We start from the raw sequence: 17,921 nt of genomic DNA, 5'->3' as shown, positions 1-17,921 counted from the left end.
ATATCTGACGACAATAATTATACCATAAAAAGATAGTCGTATGAAAAGATGAAGACATCTTTTTCAAGTGCAAGTGGTGAAAAAAATGCTAATAAAACATTTTTTTTAAAATCAGATACAGTAATGCTGTTGACTAGTTTAGCTGTTTGTTCACATTGGAATCTGTACAGTATTCTGTTCGTATATTGTACATCACAAAAGTGTGCAGCGTATAATTCTTTGCTGTATACAGCAGTATCTAGTATTCATGAGCAGTTTTGCCATTCACATACACAATTATTAGTATTTATTATTGCCTGGTTTTGTATACAACACTGCTGACTATTCTTGCTCCTGTTCACATTCACTTGTGTATATATAGTATATTCATTCATGGGTCGTTGTAGTCTATTTATTAATCATGTATAGTTGTCACTCCACTGCTGATAGTTAATTCTGCTAGTGTTTAATTCATTCTCAACTGTTTAGACTATTTATTAATACAAGTAGTTTTTGTTTTGCTGCTGACTATTCTCGCTGCAACTTACATTCACTTCCGTATCGCATCTCTTTATCAGCCATTCACATTCACGTGTGTAGTTTTTGTTATTTGTGTTACATACAATGTTGCTGACTATTCTTGCATTGGTCTGTATATATTATCTGTTCGTGTACAGTGGTGCCTTCAATTTTGAGTGACCAGACGTACGGGTTTTTTGAGATATGAGCCATTGTTTGGCCGATTTCTTGCTTTGACTTGGAAGCAAGAACTTGAGATACGAGCCATACGGTGGCAGTGATTCATCTCATTTCAAAAGAAGCACCATTCGGGCAGATAGGATGAGTGAACAATTCCTCCAAAAAAAAAGAAGCTTCAAGCTGTGAGTTGCCACTCCCAGTTTACTGTCAAACTAAACATAAAACAAAGAGAAATACACTGTGTATTTAAAACTACCACATACGGTAGCCTCCGCTAGCTTCACGCCTACACATAATAACAAACGCTATAGATGGGCTAAAGAATAGCATCTATGTGACGATGATACAACCCTTTTAAGCAATGGGTATTTGAAAACAAACGGTCAAGCAACACGTGTAGACAGATAATGCAGCAATAATCACAGGCATATATGCATTATCCTCAGCAAAAAATCACTAACATTATTGTGGCTTACTGAAGAATGATGAGTCTCTATGTATATCCTTATGTCTGTTGTACATATATATACACTGCTGCCAGTTGGCCAAGGTAGGCAAACCAGAAGGAGCAGCAGATTGATGTGAAGTAAAATGTGTGACAAAAACTGTTTGATTCTTTACATTCTATTTAATTATGTCATCACTGTATGTTATGATAACATTGTAGGATTCCATTTTTCCCTTTTAAAAATATATTACAAAATGTTGTATTTCTTGGGAGGCTGGAACAGATAAACGGGATTTCCATTTATTACAACGGGAAAGATGATTTGAAATATGAGTGTTTTGAGTTACGAGCGTTGTCACGGAACAAATTAAAGTCGTATCTCGAAGCACCACTGTATAGCTATTACTCCACTACTGTTAGTCAAGACTACTGGTGTTTAATTCATTTTCAACATGCATAGTTTTTTTGGCTGTACATGTCATTGATGATGATGATGATGGCGACGTATTGTGTGAATGGAGCGGTCCTATCTGGTGGCCTGTCTGTGTTGTGTTATCTTTAAGGAAAATCCCTTCCAACAGGTTGGCCGCCTTCAATAAATCGCTGTAATCCGATCAGGATCAGGCGGCTGGGGAGCTGCTTCCACCGTGATGGAAAAACTGCAAGATGGACGCGAAACGGCGAGGGTTAAAAACAGTCGCGGTCGGCGGTTCGGGTTGACACATGACGCGACTGTTCAGATAGAACTCCGCTGATCAATCCTGTTAAGGCCGTTTGAAAGGGCAACACCCCACCCCCTAAAATCCCAACCAGGATGTATGGACGAGGGATTCCAAGCGCATAATCCGCCTGGAATGTTGGTGTGGCTTGGAGCCTCCGCAACAAATCTGATCAAATTGTTTTACCAAATATCTTTCAAGCATAATCAATCAGTCCTGTAAATCACCTCTAATGGAAACTGACATTGGTTTGGGGTATTTACTGCTTTCGTCCTCTGCAATACACAGTGACTGATGCTTGATGGAGGAAATGAAGTGTAGCCAATAAAAGGAGGGAGAATTACACATTTTAGTAGTTATGTAGTTCATCTCAAACTCAAGTCACTTTGTTTCCTCTCATTTTTGATGTATTGTAGATGGGTTTTCTTCCAATGCAGTGGTGCTTTGTGATACGAATGGGTGGACCCGATTTACGAGCTTTTACAGACGCGAGCCGTCATTCTGACGATACGAGCATTGTATTGGTGGCAGTGAACTCAATTCAACTCACATCACAATAAGCAGCACTTTGGCAAATAGTGAATAATTCATCAAACAAAGAGGGTTCGACCTGTTTAATGCCAAAGAGGGTTCGACCTGTTTAAAAAAAAAAAAAAAAAAAAAGAATTCCACATTGTGCATTCGAAACAACCACATAGCATTGCCTTAGGAAAGTCTGCTTAGCTTAATGCTAACAAACAACGTAAATCGCTGTTGACATGCTAACGGTTAGCATTGACAGTTGCAGTTTTAGAGGCAACGGATGTTTAAAGAAATGGTGGACACATGTAGACAGATAACCTAATACTCATAGGCATACATTATTTGTCTTCTATGACAAATGACTCATATTACAGCATCTTACTGAGTTACTTACAGTAGTAACAGTAGTACAAGAAGAAATACTATTCTTCATTTCTGTCTGCAATGACTGTAGTTTTATACCGACTCCTAGTGGCCGAGGCGGGCACGTCTGAAGGAGCAGCACAACGAATTGGACTGCAGCATTAAATCATGATGAAAGAAAATCTGTTTTTTATACAGTACAATATTATAGAGTGCTACTTTTCCTCGATAAAAACACAAACAAAATGTTTTGGAGAGCAAAGGCTGGAACAGATTAATGGCATTTCTATTCGTTTCAATGGGGAAAGACGATTTGAGAGACGAGGGTGGTCACGGAACGAATTAAACTCGGATCTCAAAGCACCACTGTATATTCTGATGTCTCACTTTTTCTGTATTTTTCATATTCATTCATTCATTCATTTTCCGTACTGTTTATCCTCACTAGTGCTGGAGCCCATCCTAGGTATCTAGCGAGAGGCGGGGTTCACCCTGAACTGGTCGCCAGCCAATCGCAGGTATTTTTCATATACTGCAGATAAACTTGTAAGTCAAGGTACCACTGTGTTTGAATGTAATTTCAATACTTTAAGCAACATTAATTAATTTCAAATCGACAGTTAAACATCCTAAACGTCCAAAATAAACCCAAAAACCAAAAACAAAAAAAACAACCCAACAACAAAAAACAACACAGTGTATAATTCTGTTGAATTTGCTTGGGTGCTGGTACAATAGTGTCAAATCGTCTACAACAAGCATGGCTATAGAATGGAAATGATCTACTTCAAGTGGTGTGCCAAAGAATTGCTGCCTAAGCACAGTTCAGTAGTATTTAACTTTTAAGTTCATTACGTTTGCATTCAATTGTTATGAACTGCGGCGGCACGGTGGACGACTGGTTAGAGCGTCTGCCTCACAGTTCTGAGGACCGGGGTTCAATCACCAGCCTGTGTGGAGTTTGCATGTGCTCCCCGTGCCTGCGTGGGTTTTCTCCGGGCACTCCGGTTTCGTCCCACATCCCAAAAACATGCATGGTAGGTTAATTGAAGACTCTAACAAACCCGTAGGTGTGAATCTGAGTGCGAACGGTTGTTTGTTTGTTTGTATGTGCCCTGCGATTGGCTGGCAACCAGTTCAGGGTGTACCCCGCCTCCTGCCCGATGATAGCTGGGATAGGCTCCAGCACGCCCCCGACCCTTGTGAGGATAAGCGGCTCAGAGAATGGCTGGATGGATGGATGGATGTTATGAACTGTTTGTTTTTAATGTATTTAAGTCATTTTTCATGTAACTATGCAATACATTTTAACTGAATCATTATAGGTGTTCATGTTTAAACTGCATAATGTTAGAGTGGCTTACAATAATAGTGAATGTCATTTTTAGGAAACCACTCTTTTTACTACCCACTGTATTTTAATGGTGGTCATGATGGTACTTGGTACTTGAATGAGCTAAATATTTTTTCGGGTGGTACTTTGTGTAAACGTTTGAGAACCACTGATTGAGTGCTGGTGGGACAGCAAGGAAAGCCGAGGCTGTCCCGATGAACGGCGCAGTAGCCCTCAACCACGGCAAATTCGAACAGATTTAAAAAGTCTCTGAGGCGCCACACCACTAACCCTCAGCGCCAATGGACACCAGCTTGACTCCTTTGCCGGCGATGAAGTCCAGCGCTTTGTTCACGTTGGAGATCTTGTGTACTTTCATCTTGCCTCGTTCGGGTTTGGCCAGACGCTCGCCTGGATGAGGAAAAGTAAAGACGTTACCAAGGGTGGGAAGTAACCAAGTACAACTGCTGTACTTACTTACATACTGTTCATTTTGCAAAAACACACACAATATTTTTCTATAAAGGATAAAAGGACAGAGATTACATAAAATCCTATTTTGTAAATTGCTAGCATGTGAACTTTGAGCAAAGGATTTGAATCAATACTTTTAACTTTTACCAGTCCGACTGAAATAAGCTACAGTGTGAGTACTTCTACGTCAGGGCATCAAACACACACACACAGCTACCATCGAAGCTCGTCAGTCGATGGGAATCACTTACCTGAGATGACCTCCAGTAGGAGCATGAGTTTCAGACCGTCCCGGAAGTCCTCGTCGATGTTCTCAATCTGTGTGCCGGCTTTCCTCAAGTGAGAGTTGCACCACGCCGTGAATGTCTACGAAAGTAATGGAAAAGGAACTGATATAATTCTAGTCATATTTTTCAGAAAGGTTACTTTGTTAGTAAGTAATACACATTTGCCAGACTCTTCAAATTTATTATTGTTAGGGGTTTCAAAGGAAAATTATAAAAAATTATTATTATTTTGCTGTTGCAATTGTCTCATTTCCTAAAAAGAAGACGAACTGGTGATGTTGCCCTGTCTTAAAAAGAAGAGAGTTAATCTAATTATATATTAGTCAATACTTATTCTTATTTGATTGTATACAGAGAACCCCCAAATATTGCTGGGTATTTGTTCCAGGCCCACCCAGAAAAGATGAAAAGCCATACTAAAGAGGTACCATACTAAAAAAAAGCAATTTTTTACATTTTTTTTTGTTTTATCCCTCCCACACTCTTTATACACTTTTAAACTTATTAAACACACATCTTAAACATATTGTGAAAGTATTGAATATTGTATGTATGAATGTAACACAAAAAAAACATTGCAAGCATAAAATGTATCGTAAATACACCACGTATTGTAGTGTCTGGTGGGTTGGCACGATACAGATATTTCAGCAAGTCTGGGTCCGAGTGTCAGAGCGCGAGCTGTGGCCGACAGCAGCTTCTGAGTGAGTGTGCTCATTTCATTGTTTATGTTACTGTTCAAAAAAAGTACATTGGCAACTGTTTCTCCTTTGCTACATGTGAGGGCATTACAGTAAGGATACTGTAAAAAGCCATAAAGTCAATCAAACAATCACTAACACTATAAACATCAGATTTCTGCAATGAAGTAGGGATTTCTGTGACAGATTGATACTGTACCTTCCCCCCCCAAAAAAATCTGCAATCCAGTCGATGCAGGCCTTAAGATATGAGTTTAATTCCTTCACCATCCTTGTAACTCAAAACTGTAACTGTAACTCTAAAATCAACTTTCATCAGTGAAATGAATGGAAATGTGATTAATCTGTTTCACCCCCCCCCCCCCCCAAAATGATAATAATTTTAATGATAATAACAGCACTCTATAATACTTTATAAATACATACAGTAATGTCGTAATTCTACTGCACACTGTGGTTATGTACTGTACACACATAGAGTAGGTGTAGCAGTCCAAGGATTTGTCTGGCATTGATAGCACTCGAAGGGAAAACATCTAAAAACACAGAATAACAGCCGGCAGCTGGCACGAGTGCTCAGGCAGGCCCAGCAAACGGCCCGCCATGAATGCGTCTCTATGATCCTTGGGGCTAATTACACATCGAGCACAAACATCAGGCTTCCGTGTTTCCAACAGAGATGCGGTGGAGGACCCGCAGGAGCCCAGCCAGGCCCAGATAGTCCATGAAAGCCGGCTTTGTGCTTCCCCGGACCGTTCCTGGACAAAAGCCACCCAAAAATGGATGAAACAGTTTACCGATAAATTGAGACGAAATTTCAGATTGTTAGTATTACTCTTTCAAATTGTAATCATCGTCAATACAGCAGTGAGGAGTTTCTGGGAGCAGTAGTTGCCCAGGTGATGGCAGGTTTATTTTATTTTATTTTATTTATTTTTTTAAATTGTATTTTCGGTTGATATTATTTTGTATTTTTTCAGCTAATATTTTTCGCGAACATTTGTGTACTATTTCCTAATAATTTTAGCTAATATTTATGGCTGTCTAGTAAAGGTTTTTGTAATTTCCTTCTAATATTTTAGCTTTTTCCTAATATTCATGAATTCTTCATGTGATATTTGTGTCTTTTTAATCTGTGTTGTATTTGTTATTTACGTATTTTTGTCTCGTATTTTGTACTTTTTTTCTAACATTTTTCTTAATTTGTTTTTCTATTATTTTCTGCTATGTTTGTATGACAATTTGATAAATTCTCTAATATGTTTGTGTTTTTGTGAAAGATTTGTGTGTTATTACTCTGTTTTTTTTGGTAATATGTCGACTATCATTGCTTTGGGTCTTGTTAGTTTGTGCAATGTTTTGACTTGAGCCACTCCCATTAGAGAAAAGAAAAAGAAATATTTATTTTTGCATTACTGCACTACGATAGTGTTATGAAATTTTCACAGCATTTTATATGTTCACTGGAAATGGTAGCGAGCACGCTGCTGGCACTCGCATCAAACGTCATCTCTTAAAAAGGCGTTCATCGTCGGTTGACGTTTACGTGACCGCTTGGCTTTTTTACTGGCGTGCATTGCCCGCTGAAAGGAAGCGACACGGAATGGATGTCGAAAGGAACAGAGGAAAGATTATATGGTGTTTCATCTCCAAGGATAGAGGCGACTGGAAAAGATTTATGTTGGTGGGCACACGCCCTAAGTCTCTTGCATGTTCAGGGCCGCGACCACAACGGAGCTCTTTCAATTAATTCAATGTGGAGATCTCCGACAAATTGTGTGACTCAAAAATCAACACAAAAGGAAATTTATTATCATCCAATATTTTTGTATTGACGTCACTGATGGTGTAGTGGTAGACTCGCCTGACTTTGGTGCGGGCAGCGTGGGTTCAGTTCCCACTCAGTGACGGTGCGTATGGTTGCCCGTGTCTATATGTGCCCTGCGACTGACTGGCGACCAGTTCAGGGTGTAGTCCGCCTTTCGCCCGAAGTCAGCTGGGATAGACTCCAGCGCCCCGTGACCCTAACCAGGATAAGCGGTGTTGAAAATGGATGGATGGATGTTTTTATTGTTTTGTCTTGTATTAATTTCTAATATTTGCGTATTTTTCTCCAATTATTGGGTATTTCTATCTAATATTTTTGTATTGTTTTCATGGCTTTGCATTTGTCTTCTATTAATGCATTGTTTTTTAATTATGTACTGTATGTCATTTAATCTATTTTAGTCATTTATTTCTCCAATTTTTTTTATGTCTTCCTAATATTTTGTAGTATTTTCTAATATTTTGGGTGGTTTTTTTCTAATATGTTTTTATCTTTTCTTATCTTTTTTCAAATATTTTTGTCTAACACATTAATATTTTTTTCGAATATTTGTGTATGTTTGTTGAATACTTTTGCAGTTTCCATCTAACGTTATTGGCTACTGTTGTTTTTGGCAATGGGTATGTTACCTCTACTGTTTGACAATATTTTAGATTTCATATTTTTTGTACTATATGCAAATATTTGTCATTTTCTTCTCATATTTTTTCTCCAATAATTTTGTCATTTTATTGTAATAATTTGTTTATTTTTTTTTCTATTTTTGTATGTCCTTGCAGTGCCAAGAATCTCGTTGGTATTAATTTTGTAAAACACACTCCTCTTAAAACAACAAGTTATTACAACTCAAAACAGCTTTCGCCTCACTTGTTGTAAGTGCAAGAAAAGTGAAAACACAACAACATCTGGCTGGCTCATACGTGAGCGTGCTTTCTCTCTGTTCGCCACCTCCCAAATTGCGAGGCCTGCCAGAAAGTTTCGAGGGGTCAAGACCATGGCGTAACATCTGCTCGACATCCACATGAGTCAGCGTCATGGACACCAGACAGCAACTTTCCCCCTGCTGTAACCCACCCAGGTACGACTTCGTCGTTTTCAGGTCGGAAGCGTAGCTCCGTTAAATAACAAAACCTGTGAGCGCATTTCAAACCTCCTGCAGTCCTCCCTCCATTAATCATCCTCTGTAAAAAATAAAAATAAAAATTATTTCCTGCTGCATGCACTCCTGCCAGTTGAAGTGTCGGAGCGGTTGAACAGGCCTAGGAAAGGAAGTCAGATGTTGCTGGCAGAGGGTGACGCACAGGAAAATGCTTTTCAACAGCGTGGCTCGATTCCCCCTTAATGTGCGCCTCTCGTATTGCGACAAAATGACAGAAATAGTCAAATAAATTACCGTAAAAACTATGTTAAAAACCATCCTAGCAAGTCATCAGAAAGGCTGTGAGGGTGGAAAAGAAGGAGAACATTGGTGTTTCATAGGCACATTTGGCTTAATGTGATTTTTCATTCATTTTCTTTTTTTTCATTCATTAATACATTCATTTTCTTTAGCGCTTATCTTCACTTGGGTAGAGGCTGACTTTTGGGCAAGAGGCGGCGGGGTACAGCAAGCACAGGGCACAATAAAGCCAAACGAGCATTGAAACTCACATTTACACCATAGGACAACTTAAGAGTTTTCAGTGAAACTAATGTGCTTGTACATTAGTTGTACATGCGAACTCCACAGGGGAAGGCCAAAGCTTAAGAGTCGAACCCCAAAACTCAAAACTGTGAAGCCAACGTGCTGACCATTCAGCCACCGGGCTACGTCGCCGCCATAAAAAGATGTTTTGCTTGCTTTGCTTTTTGCCATCTAATGTGGGATGTTGATCTATTTATGCCAGTGACGTATTGTATAGTCACAAGCAGAGCAATTAAATGATCTTCCACTAGATTTATCCACTTTTTGTAACATTTTTATTTGGTAGTGTGCCATGAGATGTAATTCTTTTGTACATAATGTAAAATATGGCACGGTGGGCGACTGGTGAGAGCGTCTGCCTCACAGTTCTGAAGACCGAGGTTCAATTCCTGGCCCCGCCTGTGTGGAGTTTGCATGTTCTCCCCGTGCCTGCGTGGGTTTTCTCCGGGCACTCCGGTTTCCTCCCACATCCCAAAAACATGCATGGTGAGTTAATTGAAGACTCTAAAATTGCCCGTAGGTGTGACTGTGAGTGCGAATGCGAATGGTTGTTTGTTTATATGCGCCCTGCGATTGGCTGGCAACCACTTCAGGGTTTAGGCTCCAGCACTCCCGCGACCCTTGTGAGGATAAGCGGTTCAGAGAATGGATGGATGGATAATGTAAAATATGTCTTGGTTCAATAGAAGTTGGGGAACACTGGTCTAATACATTTGTTAAGCACTTCCATTTTTTTTTTTTTTTTTTTTTTTTTTTTTAAAAGAATGGTCCAATAGCAAAATCTTGGTCCCATCACGGATGTGGTGCACGCATTTGTATTCCGGGCTAACACAAGCCACATGTAGCTTCTATAAATACACGCATCACAAGTGCTCCATCTGGTGACAAATAAATCTCCAGTTCGGCATAAAAACTACGTCAACTTCAGGTCTTGGCTGTAAAAAGCAGATTGCGCTCAATGGGAGACCCACAAACAAACGGCCGAAGAAGTCTCAAGTTTGACACATGGTCAGCTGCAGCGAGGGAGAAAAAAAGGAGCCAAGAAAAAGGAGGCCTAGCGGAGGTCAGAGCGGACGAGTCAGATGGGACCAGGATGCCGTCGGCTTGGATAAGAAACAACTCCGCGTGAACGGCAATGCAAAACAAAAACAAACAAAAAAAGACAGTGCGTGGCTGTGACCCGCCACCCACGACTGCAAGCATCAAAGAAACAACCAATATGGAACTCAGCAAAGCGCAGAGCTCTGCCAAAGCCCAATAATTCCAATCTTTCTGATGGATGAAATCAGAGGATCACTATGGACTAAAGAATTGCATCTTCCCTCAAATGTCCTTAAAAAACTACAAATGTGTGAGTTGGATTGCGCATAAATCCATGTCATGCCTTGAGAGGGGTGCGCAGGGATGACGTGCTAAAGAGGCAACTGTTACTGCTATGTTGGTCACTTGGGATTCGAGTTCAATAAACTGAGTCTGTGCATTGTGCATGTGTAACAGATGCCAACTCGTGCTGCGCAAAAGTACGGTAAACTTCTCTCCTCCTTGGCCTTAAGAGTAGCGGCAGACGGTACGTTAGCAGTCCAGGCTCTTAGTCTGCTGGATGGCGCACTGGACTCTCAACCCTGGGGACGGTGGTGTTCGCGTTCGACCCGATTGTCACTGTGTGTGTAGCCCACTGTAGATGTTAAAAATTGTAATGTGTGTACAGGCTACAGTCGATGTGTTGGAGCCTCATTGAGAACCTCGTTGGTGTCGGATGGATGCTTAGATACGTATTTTCAGATGCCGCGCACCCTCGAGGCTTTTGCGGTTGCCGTGGCAACCACCTTGCCATACCGCGCTTCTGCCTTTTTGTTTTGTTTTCTCGAGCGATGAGGAGCTAGCCCTTAACACGCGTTGATTTGTCATGTCACACAACACACACGTATGAATATGCATTAGAGTGAAGCGACTGTAAATATCAGTGCACTGCTCACAAAAGCAGCCTTTCTTGTGTCAGTGTGTTGGCCCATGCAACACAATTGCACTTCACACACAAATGCGCGTTGCGGGTAGCCGCAGCCAAGGAGATGTATAAGCCTAATGGCAAGATTGTGCTGATTTGGCACTTTTGCACGAAAAGTGTCTGCGTCAATGGATGCTGTACCTGAGAGACTGATGCACTCCATCACATTTACGAGCCGGAGGGAAACACACTTCCTCCTGGTTGCCTAGGACACACGAGCGCACACACACACACACACACACACACACACACTGGCAGTGCATGTGTGTGTTTGTGTGTCCTCTGGTGAGCATTAAAGGAAGGAGACAAGAGAGGGGATGAACGATGACCCTTTGGTAGCCCGTTTTGGTAGCTGGCCAGAACCTCCCCTGCCCCTCTCTTCCTCTATAAAGGCGAGCGGGAGTACTGTACTATACTGTACACTATCTGAACAAAAGTCTAGAGACACGACCTCCTAATTAGAGCAACATATCTATATCTATTATAGATCTATCAGAGTTGGCACCATGTTGATATTTGTTTTAGTGGAGAATATCATTTGTGAATACAGTATAAAGCGCATAGTCTCCCTACTCCCCTTAAATCAATGGTGGGAAAAGTCAGCCCAACTAAACGTGATGTTTAATATTTGTATTATTTATATATTATTGCGTAGTTCACTGTTTTCCCTGCCTGGTGTTGACGCTTGATAGGTGTCACTTGCAATCGGCACTCAAATAGATAATTAGCGTATAGACATAAAAATCAGAATTGGGCACTTGGACGTCCAGTGTAAATCCAGCCATTGATCGTCTGAGGTAACAGGAGGACCCTGCATTCATCACAGTACAGCCTGGCATTCTCGAATGTAGTGCAGTGAGTACAGTAAGCGCGCTGAAAGCCTCCTTTGTGGAGGAGTGGCGTGTCGCTGAGTCAGGTGATGGTCAGCAGTGGAGACAAAAAAATGCTTGCTCGGGCATATAGTGGAGAGCGCAAGCTGACTCATGATTACTGAAGCCACGATACAGAGAACTTCCCATCGCTGCGTCCTGTGAACGCTTGTGTAGGTTACGTATAATGCAACGTTTTGTTTGTAGGGAAAACTATTTTTTTGCATCATATGTAGTCAACTGTCAATGAGGCAATCAGGGAAATGCCATTAGGTTTGTAATATGGGGTGTGACGGCATAATGTATCTTTGTTCATCTGTCAATGCCAACGACGTGTAGTGACAGGCAGAACAACTGAATGCTCTCCAGTGCTTCTTAACCTTGTTGGAGGTATGGAACCCTGCAAGTGCCATACGCGCATTCACAGAACCCTTCCTAATTAGAAAAAAAAGATGTTTTATTTCAAATTGAAAAGAGCTATAATGTATATTTTATTTTCTGTGTAGATTCTCCGTCAACCATGCCTTGGCTAATCTGCAAAGGTTGAATCATGGCGACTGGACTGTTCTTGTTTGTTTGTTCAACAAACACAAACAGTCCAGTTGCCATGTATCAACCTTTGCAGATATATATTTTATTTGTGAACAAAATTAACCATATGATGCGGATCAGTTACACACAAAATCATTATGTTCAAAGAACAATACCAACAAAACTCCACACAAAAAAAACACAAAATAATGCAATTCCATAAAATATTACCATAAATTCATGTGAATTTTCCTGTTGCCTTTGTCCTTGGCAAGTGCCACTGTCATATCATTTTCACAACAAAGTCCATTCTTTTTCTTTGTGTTATTGCTACAATCCTTGAAAAGGGTTCATAGGGAAGAGGAATTTTTTGGGCTCTTTTTTTCAAATGTTGCGTATTAATAGTACATGCATTGATGTTGACAAAAAAAATAAAGCTCATGAAAATCGGTTAAGAAATGAGCAATTTATGATTTATTTTTAATAAAGATGCATTGCCCTTGATGGGAACATTGCCCCCACCAGCGTGACCACTACAAAGGCACGTCATTTAGCCGGACTGCTACAGCGCACTGGCGTATCTAGTATGCTTTCTATTCACGTCTAAGTATTGCTGTTTCCACAGTGAAAGCATTCCCCAAACGCCCACCATTACACAGCGTTGCGTTTTGAACGGCTTGCTTTTATGGACACACGCACGAACACACTGTGTGTGTCTTGTCCACCGTTGAACCCCTGGGGTTCGGTCGAACCCAGGTTAAGAACCACTGCTCTAGATGGCAGACGGTACAATTAACCTGCGTATCCACCTGTTGCTATTCATACAACAGAAATAAAAAACAGCTTTGTGTTCAATTTAACAGTCCCAGATTTCACGCGAGTAAGTCAATTTGTGAGTAAATTAGGACAAGATCAACATATAGTATATATACTATACTTTTACCATCACAAAGTGGGAGAAGTTGGGAATAAACAATCACGGGTGGGGAAACAGGAGTGTAGACAGACAGTTGGCACAGTTGGCGCAGAAAAAGTCCCACAGGGGGAACCACTCCATCGCCCAGTCTGATCAATAATAGCTGCCGCTGAATGAAATCCACACGATCAATACCGGCTTAGAAAATAAAAACAAATGGCCTCGGGCCATGCAAGCGTCAAAATACACAGGACAGAGATAGAAAATGAACTTTTTTTTCTGCCTTTCTTCTAGGTCAGTGTTCTGTAAAAACAGCACAGAGGCAAAATTGGGGCATGCAATATTATCTAGCTGAAAGCAAAATGTTTGCTTGCCCGAGGACCAAGTCAAACCCCAGAAAATGGATCGAAGGATGGATTGTTTCATGGAGTTACTGCCTTTAAAGCTCCTCTTCAGCAGGTAAAATGCATTCTCAGTAGGGTTTAAGCCTGGAGATTTACTTGGGAAGTCTAAAACCTTCCACTTTTTGCCCCGGTTGAATGCCTTTGTTGTTTTGACACTGTGTTTAAATCATTCCAGGGCGTCTTCATGTTACAACAGAGTTCCGAAACCTAAACGTGCAGTTCTGAGTTTTGAAACTCTGTTCCGTCCCTTTCATGTGTGGAGTTTACATGTTCTTCCTGTATTGAAGACTAAATTGTCCCTACATGTGAATGTGAGTGTGAATGCTTGCCTGCTGTATACAGTATGTGCCCTACAACTGGCTGCTGACCAGTCCAGGGTGTACCCCACCTCTCGCCCAAAATCAGCTGGGATTGGCTCCGGCTCACTGATCGAAATGAGGACAAGCAGTATATAAAATGGATGGATGGTTTTATGATACTGTAAAGTGGCTAACTTTTCTTCCATGTTTATGAGTGTTAATACATAGTTTTAAATGTGACTTAAAACATTGCCTGTACAGTTACTAGCATGAACGCGACATAACTGTGATGTGTTTACTCAGACAGCAAACAGAGCTGACGCGTCGCTATTCCCGATAAGGCTACAGGGGCAATTTCGACACGCTCGGGCGAAATGTCAGCAAATAACTTTCCCTCCCACAGCGGCCGACGCCCACTCACTCGGTCGTTCACTCAGTTGCACTTTTTTTGTTTCTTTTTTAGGAAATGAGACAGAAAGAGGAAGAGAATGGAAGCGGAAGCTGGTGAAGGCAAAACTTGATTAGTTTCTAATAGTGCTTGTTATGTCCTTGTCGTAGTCATCTGAGAGCATGTGCCCTTATGCGGGGACATTACATTTGAGCCTTTGGGGAGGGTTACACTGGCTATATTAGAATCAGGAATAGAGTCACCTTTAACAGCCATGGGGGGGAAATAAGCTACTGCAAATGAAGAAGCGAATGCTATGCTTTTGTGATTTTTTCTGCTTAGCCGAAACAATATGAAAAACGTATTTTGTCCTCTTTTTTCCCCAGATAAAAAAACAACACAATTTGGAGAGAGACACTGAGATGAGTGCAAAAACAAATTTTAAGAAGTAATAAACAATATAAACCGCAGGGCTGGGGTTATCAAATATTTTTAGAATCGATTATTCTAGCGATTATCCCATCATTTATTCGAGTAATCTGAGAAAAATGTATTTTGTATTATTAAGCAACAATGCGATTGCCTGGCAACCAGTTCAGGGTGTACCCCGCCTCCTGCCTGATGATAGCTGGGATGATAGCTAGGCTCCAGGACTCCCGTGACCCTTGTGAGGATAAGCGGCTCAGAAAATGGATGGATGGATTATTAAGCAACATTACCAATACAAAATATGCATGTGAGGGGCAGGTACTATTTTTGGTCAAATTGAGGTTTGTCATCCCCATCTTCTACACAATAGCATCTGAGACTTTGAGTCTGTGTGTGTGGCGGGCTGTTAACTGGCTAACCGTTTGCCAGTCTGCGTGTTAAGTTCCTGGGCAGGCGTCAGTGGAGATCGTGTATGAATGAGTTTATTACGTGATTATTTGGTTACTGTTTGTTCAAGAAAGTGATTGAACGTGCGCTGGTGGCTGTGTCTATACTTGACCTCCTGGAGGGCATTACAATACATTCTAACTAGTGGTAGTACTGCTACTCTGTATACAATTAGCTAACCATGTTTACGTTACATTGTGTGGGAAATTGTAATGGATTGATCCATCCATCCATCCATTCATTTTCTACCGCTTATCCGAGGTCGGGTCGCGGGGGCAGTAGCTTTAGCAGGGATGCCCAGACTTCCCTCTCCCCAGCCACTTCCTCCAGCTCTTCAGAGGGGATCCCGAGGCGTTCCCAGGCCAGCCGAGAGACGTAGTCTCTCCAGCGTGTCCCCACAGGAGTCCCCGAGGGACACGGTCAAACGCCTTCTCCAAGTCCACAAAACACATGTAGATTGGTTGGGCGAACTCCCATGCACCCTCGAGGACCCTGCCGAGGGTGTAGAGCTGGTCCACAGTTCCACGGCCAGGACGAAAACCACACTGCTCCTCCTGAATCTGAGATTCGACTTCACGACGGACCTTCCTCTCCAGCACCCCTAAATAGACCTTACCAGGGAGGCTGAGGAGTGTGATCCCCCTGTAGTTGGAACACACCCTCCGGTCCCCCTTCTTAAAAAGAGGGACCACCACCCCAGTCTGCCAATCCAGAAGCACTGTCCCCGATGTCCACCCAATGTTTGTTGCAGAGGCGTGTCAACCAGGACAGCCCCACAACATCCAGAGCCTTTAGGAAGTCCGGGAGAATCTCTTCCACCCCCGGGGGCCTTGCCACCAAGGAGCTTTTTAACCACCTCGGTGACCTCAACCCCAGAGATAGGAGAGCCCGACTCAGAGAACCCAGACTCTGCTTCCTCATGGGAAGGCGTGTCGGTGGAGTTGAGGAGGTCTTCGAAGTATTCTCCCCACCGACTCACAACGTCCCGAGTCGAGGTCAGCAGCGCCCCATCTCCACTATACACAGTGTTGGTGGTGCACTGCTTTCCTCTCCTGAGGCACCGGATGGTGGACCAGAATTTCCTCGAAGCCGCCCGGAAGTCTTTTTCCGTGGCCTCACCGAACTCCTCCCATGCCCGAGTTTTTGCCTCAGCGACCACCAAAGCTGCATTCCGCTTTGCCAGCCGGTACCCATCAGCTGCCTCAGGAGTTTCACAGGCCAAAAAGGCCCAATAGGACTCCTTCTTCAGCTTGACGGCATCCCTCACCGTTGGTGTCCACCAACGGGTTCGGGGATTTCCGTCACGACAGCCACCGACTACCTTACGGCCACAGCTCCAGTCGGCCGCCTCGGCAATAGAGGCGCGGAACATGGTCCACTCAAACTCAATGTCCCCGGAGACGTGGGTGAAGTTCTGCCGGAGGTGGGAGTTGAAACTCCTTCTGACAGGGGATTCTGCCAGACGTTCCCAGCAGACCCTCACAATACGTTTGGGCCTGCCAGGTCAGACCGGCATCTTCCCCCACTATCGGAGCCAACTCACCACCAGGTGGTGATCGGTTGACAGCTCCGCCCCTCTCTTCACCCGAGCGTCCGAGACATGCGGCCGCAAGTCCGATGACACGACCACAAAGTCGATCATCGAACTGCGACCTAGGGTGTCCTGGTGCCAAGTGAACGTGTGGACACCCTTATGCTTGAACATGGTGTTCGTTATGGACAATCCGTGATGAGCGCAGAAGTCCAATAACAGAACACCGCTCGGGTTCTGATCGGGGGGGCCGTTCCGCTCAATCACGCCCTTCCAGGTCTCACTGTCATTGCCCACGTGAGCATTGAAGTCCCCCAGCAGAACGATGGAGTCCCCAGCGGGAGCGCTCTCCAGCACCCCTTCCAAGGACTCCAAAAAGGGTGGGTACTCTGAACAGCTATTTGGTGCGTAGGCACAAACAATAGTCAGGACGCGTCCCCCCACCTGAAGGCGGGGGGAGGCTACCCTCTCGTCCACCGGGGTAAACCCCAATGTACAGGCGCCGAGTCGTTTCCAAACTCCGTTCCTGTAACATCAGCCGAAATTTTGCCACAGTAGTTAGCAGCCACAAGACAAGCGACCAATTAACTGAGGTAAATAACACAGTGACTGTTGAGTCAAGGGATCGGATGTAAGATCAATAATTGACGATGCCCTGACAGGCAGACAAAGGAACGGCCTGAAAACCGGCTCTGTCTGTCTGTCGCTGCCTCTTCTTCTTCTAAGCACCGCCCACACTACACACACACGCACGCTACTGAATGCAAAAGGTGTGTCAGGCTCGGCTTGCCTGCCTTTTTTCACCTGCATATTAGTTTACACGGACCCCAGCTGCTACCGCGTTAGCCAAGAGAAGGCCCATGACTACAGCCTTGCCATGTGTGTGTGGAAAATTCCTTGGAAACATGCTTACTATAACCCACCCCATTGGTCATATGCTGTGGAACACATGTGACTATACAGTAAGTACATGGTGCTTCCACACACTTGCTGCTCCACAGGCAATGCACCGACTCAAAATCCAATCTAAAACTGCCTGCCTAGTGCAGGGTACACTCCTACCAA

General features: G+C 42.9%; 1 protein-coding gene across 5 annotated transcripts in view; it reads right to left on the bottom strand.

Moving 5' to 3' along the window:
* The window catches only part of actn1 (actinin, alpha 1), a 45,312-nt gene that overhangs the window by 18,919 nt on the left and 8,472 nt on the right, over positions 1-17,921 (bottom strand). For all 5 annotated transcript variants that reach the window (XM_061697044.1, XM_061697046.1, XM_061697047.1 and 2 more), the window contains exons 2-3: positions 4,789-4,903; positions 4,355-4,474 (exon numbers count right to left, since the gene is read on the bottom strand). In XM_061697044.1, the coding sequence (XP_061553028.1) occupies positions 4,355-4,474; positions 4,789-4,903 (235 nt within the window). The remainder of the gene's footprint in view (positions 1-4,354; positions 4,475-4,788; positions 4,904-17,921) is intronic.

This window comes from Phycodurus eques, chromosome 14, assembly GCF_024500275.1.
Source record: "Phycodurus eques isolate BA_2022a chromosome 14, UOR_Pequ_1.1, whole genome shotgun sequence".
NCBI lineage: Eukaryota > Metazoa > Chordata > Actinopteri > Syngnathiformes > Syngnathidae > Phycodurus > Phycodurus eques.
The sequence above is the reverse complement of the archived record's forward strand: the minus strand, read 5'-3'. Positions and strand labels throughout refer to the sequence as shown.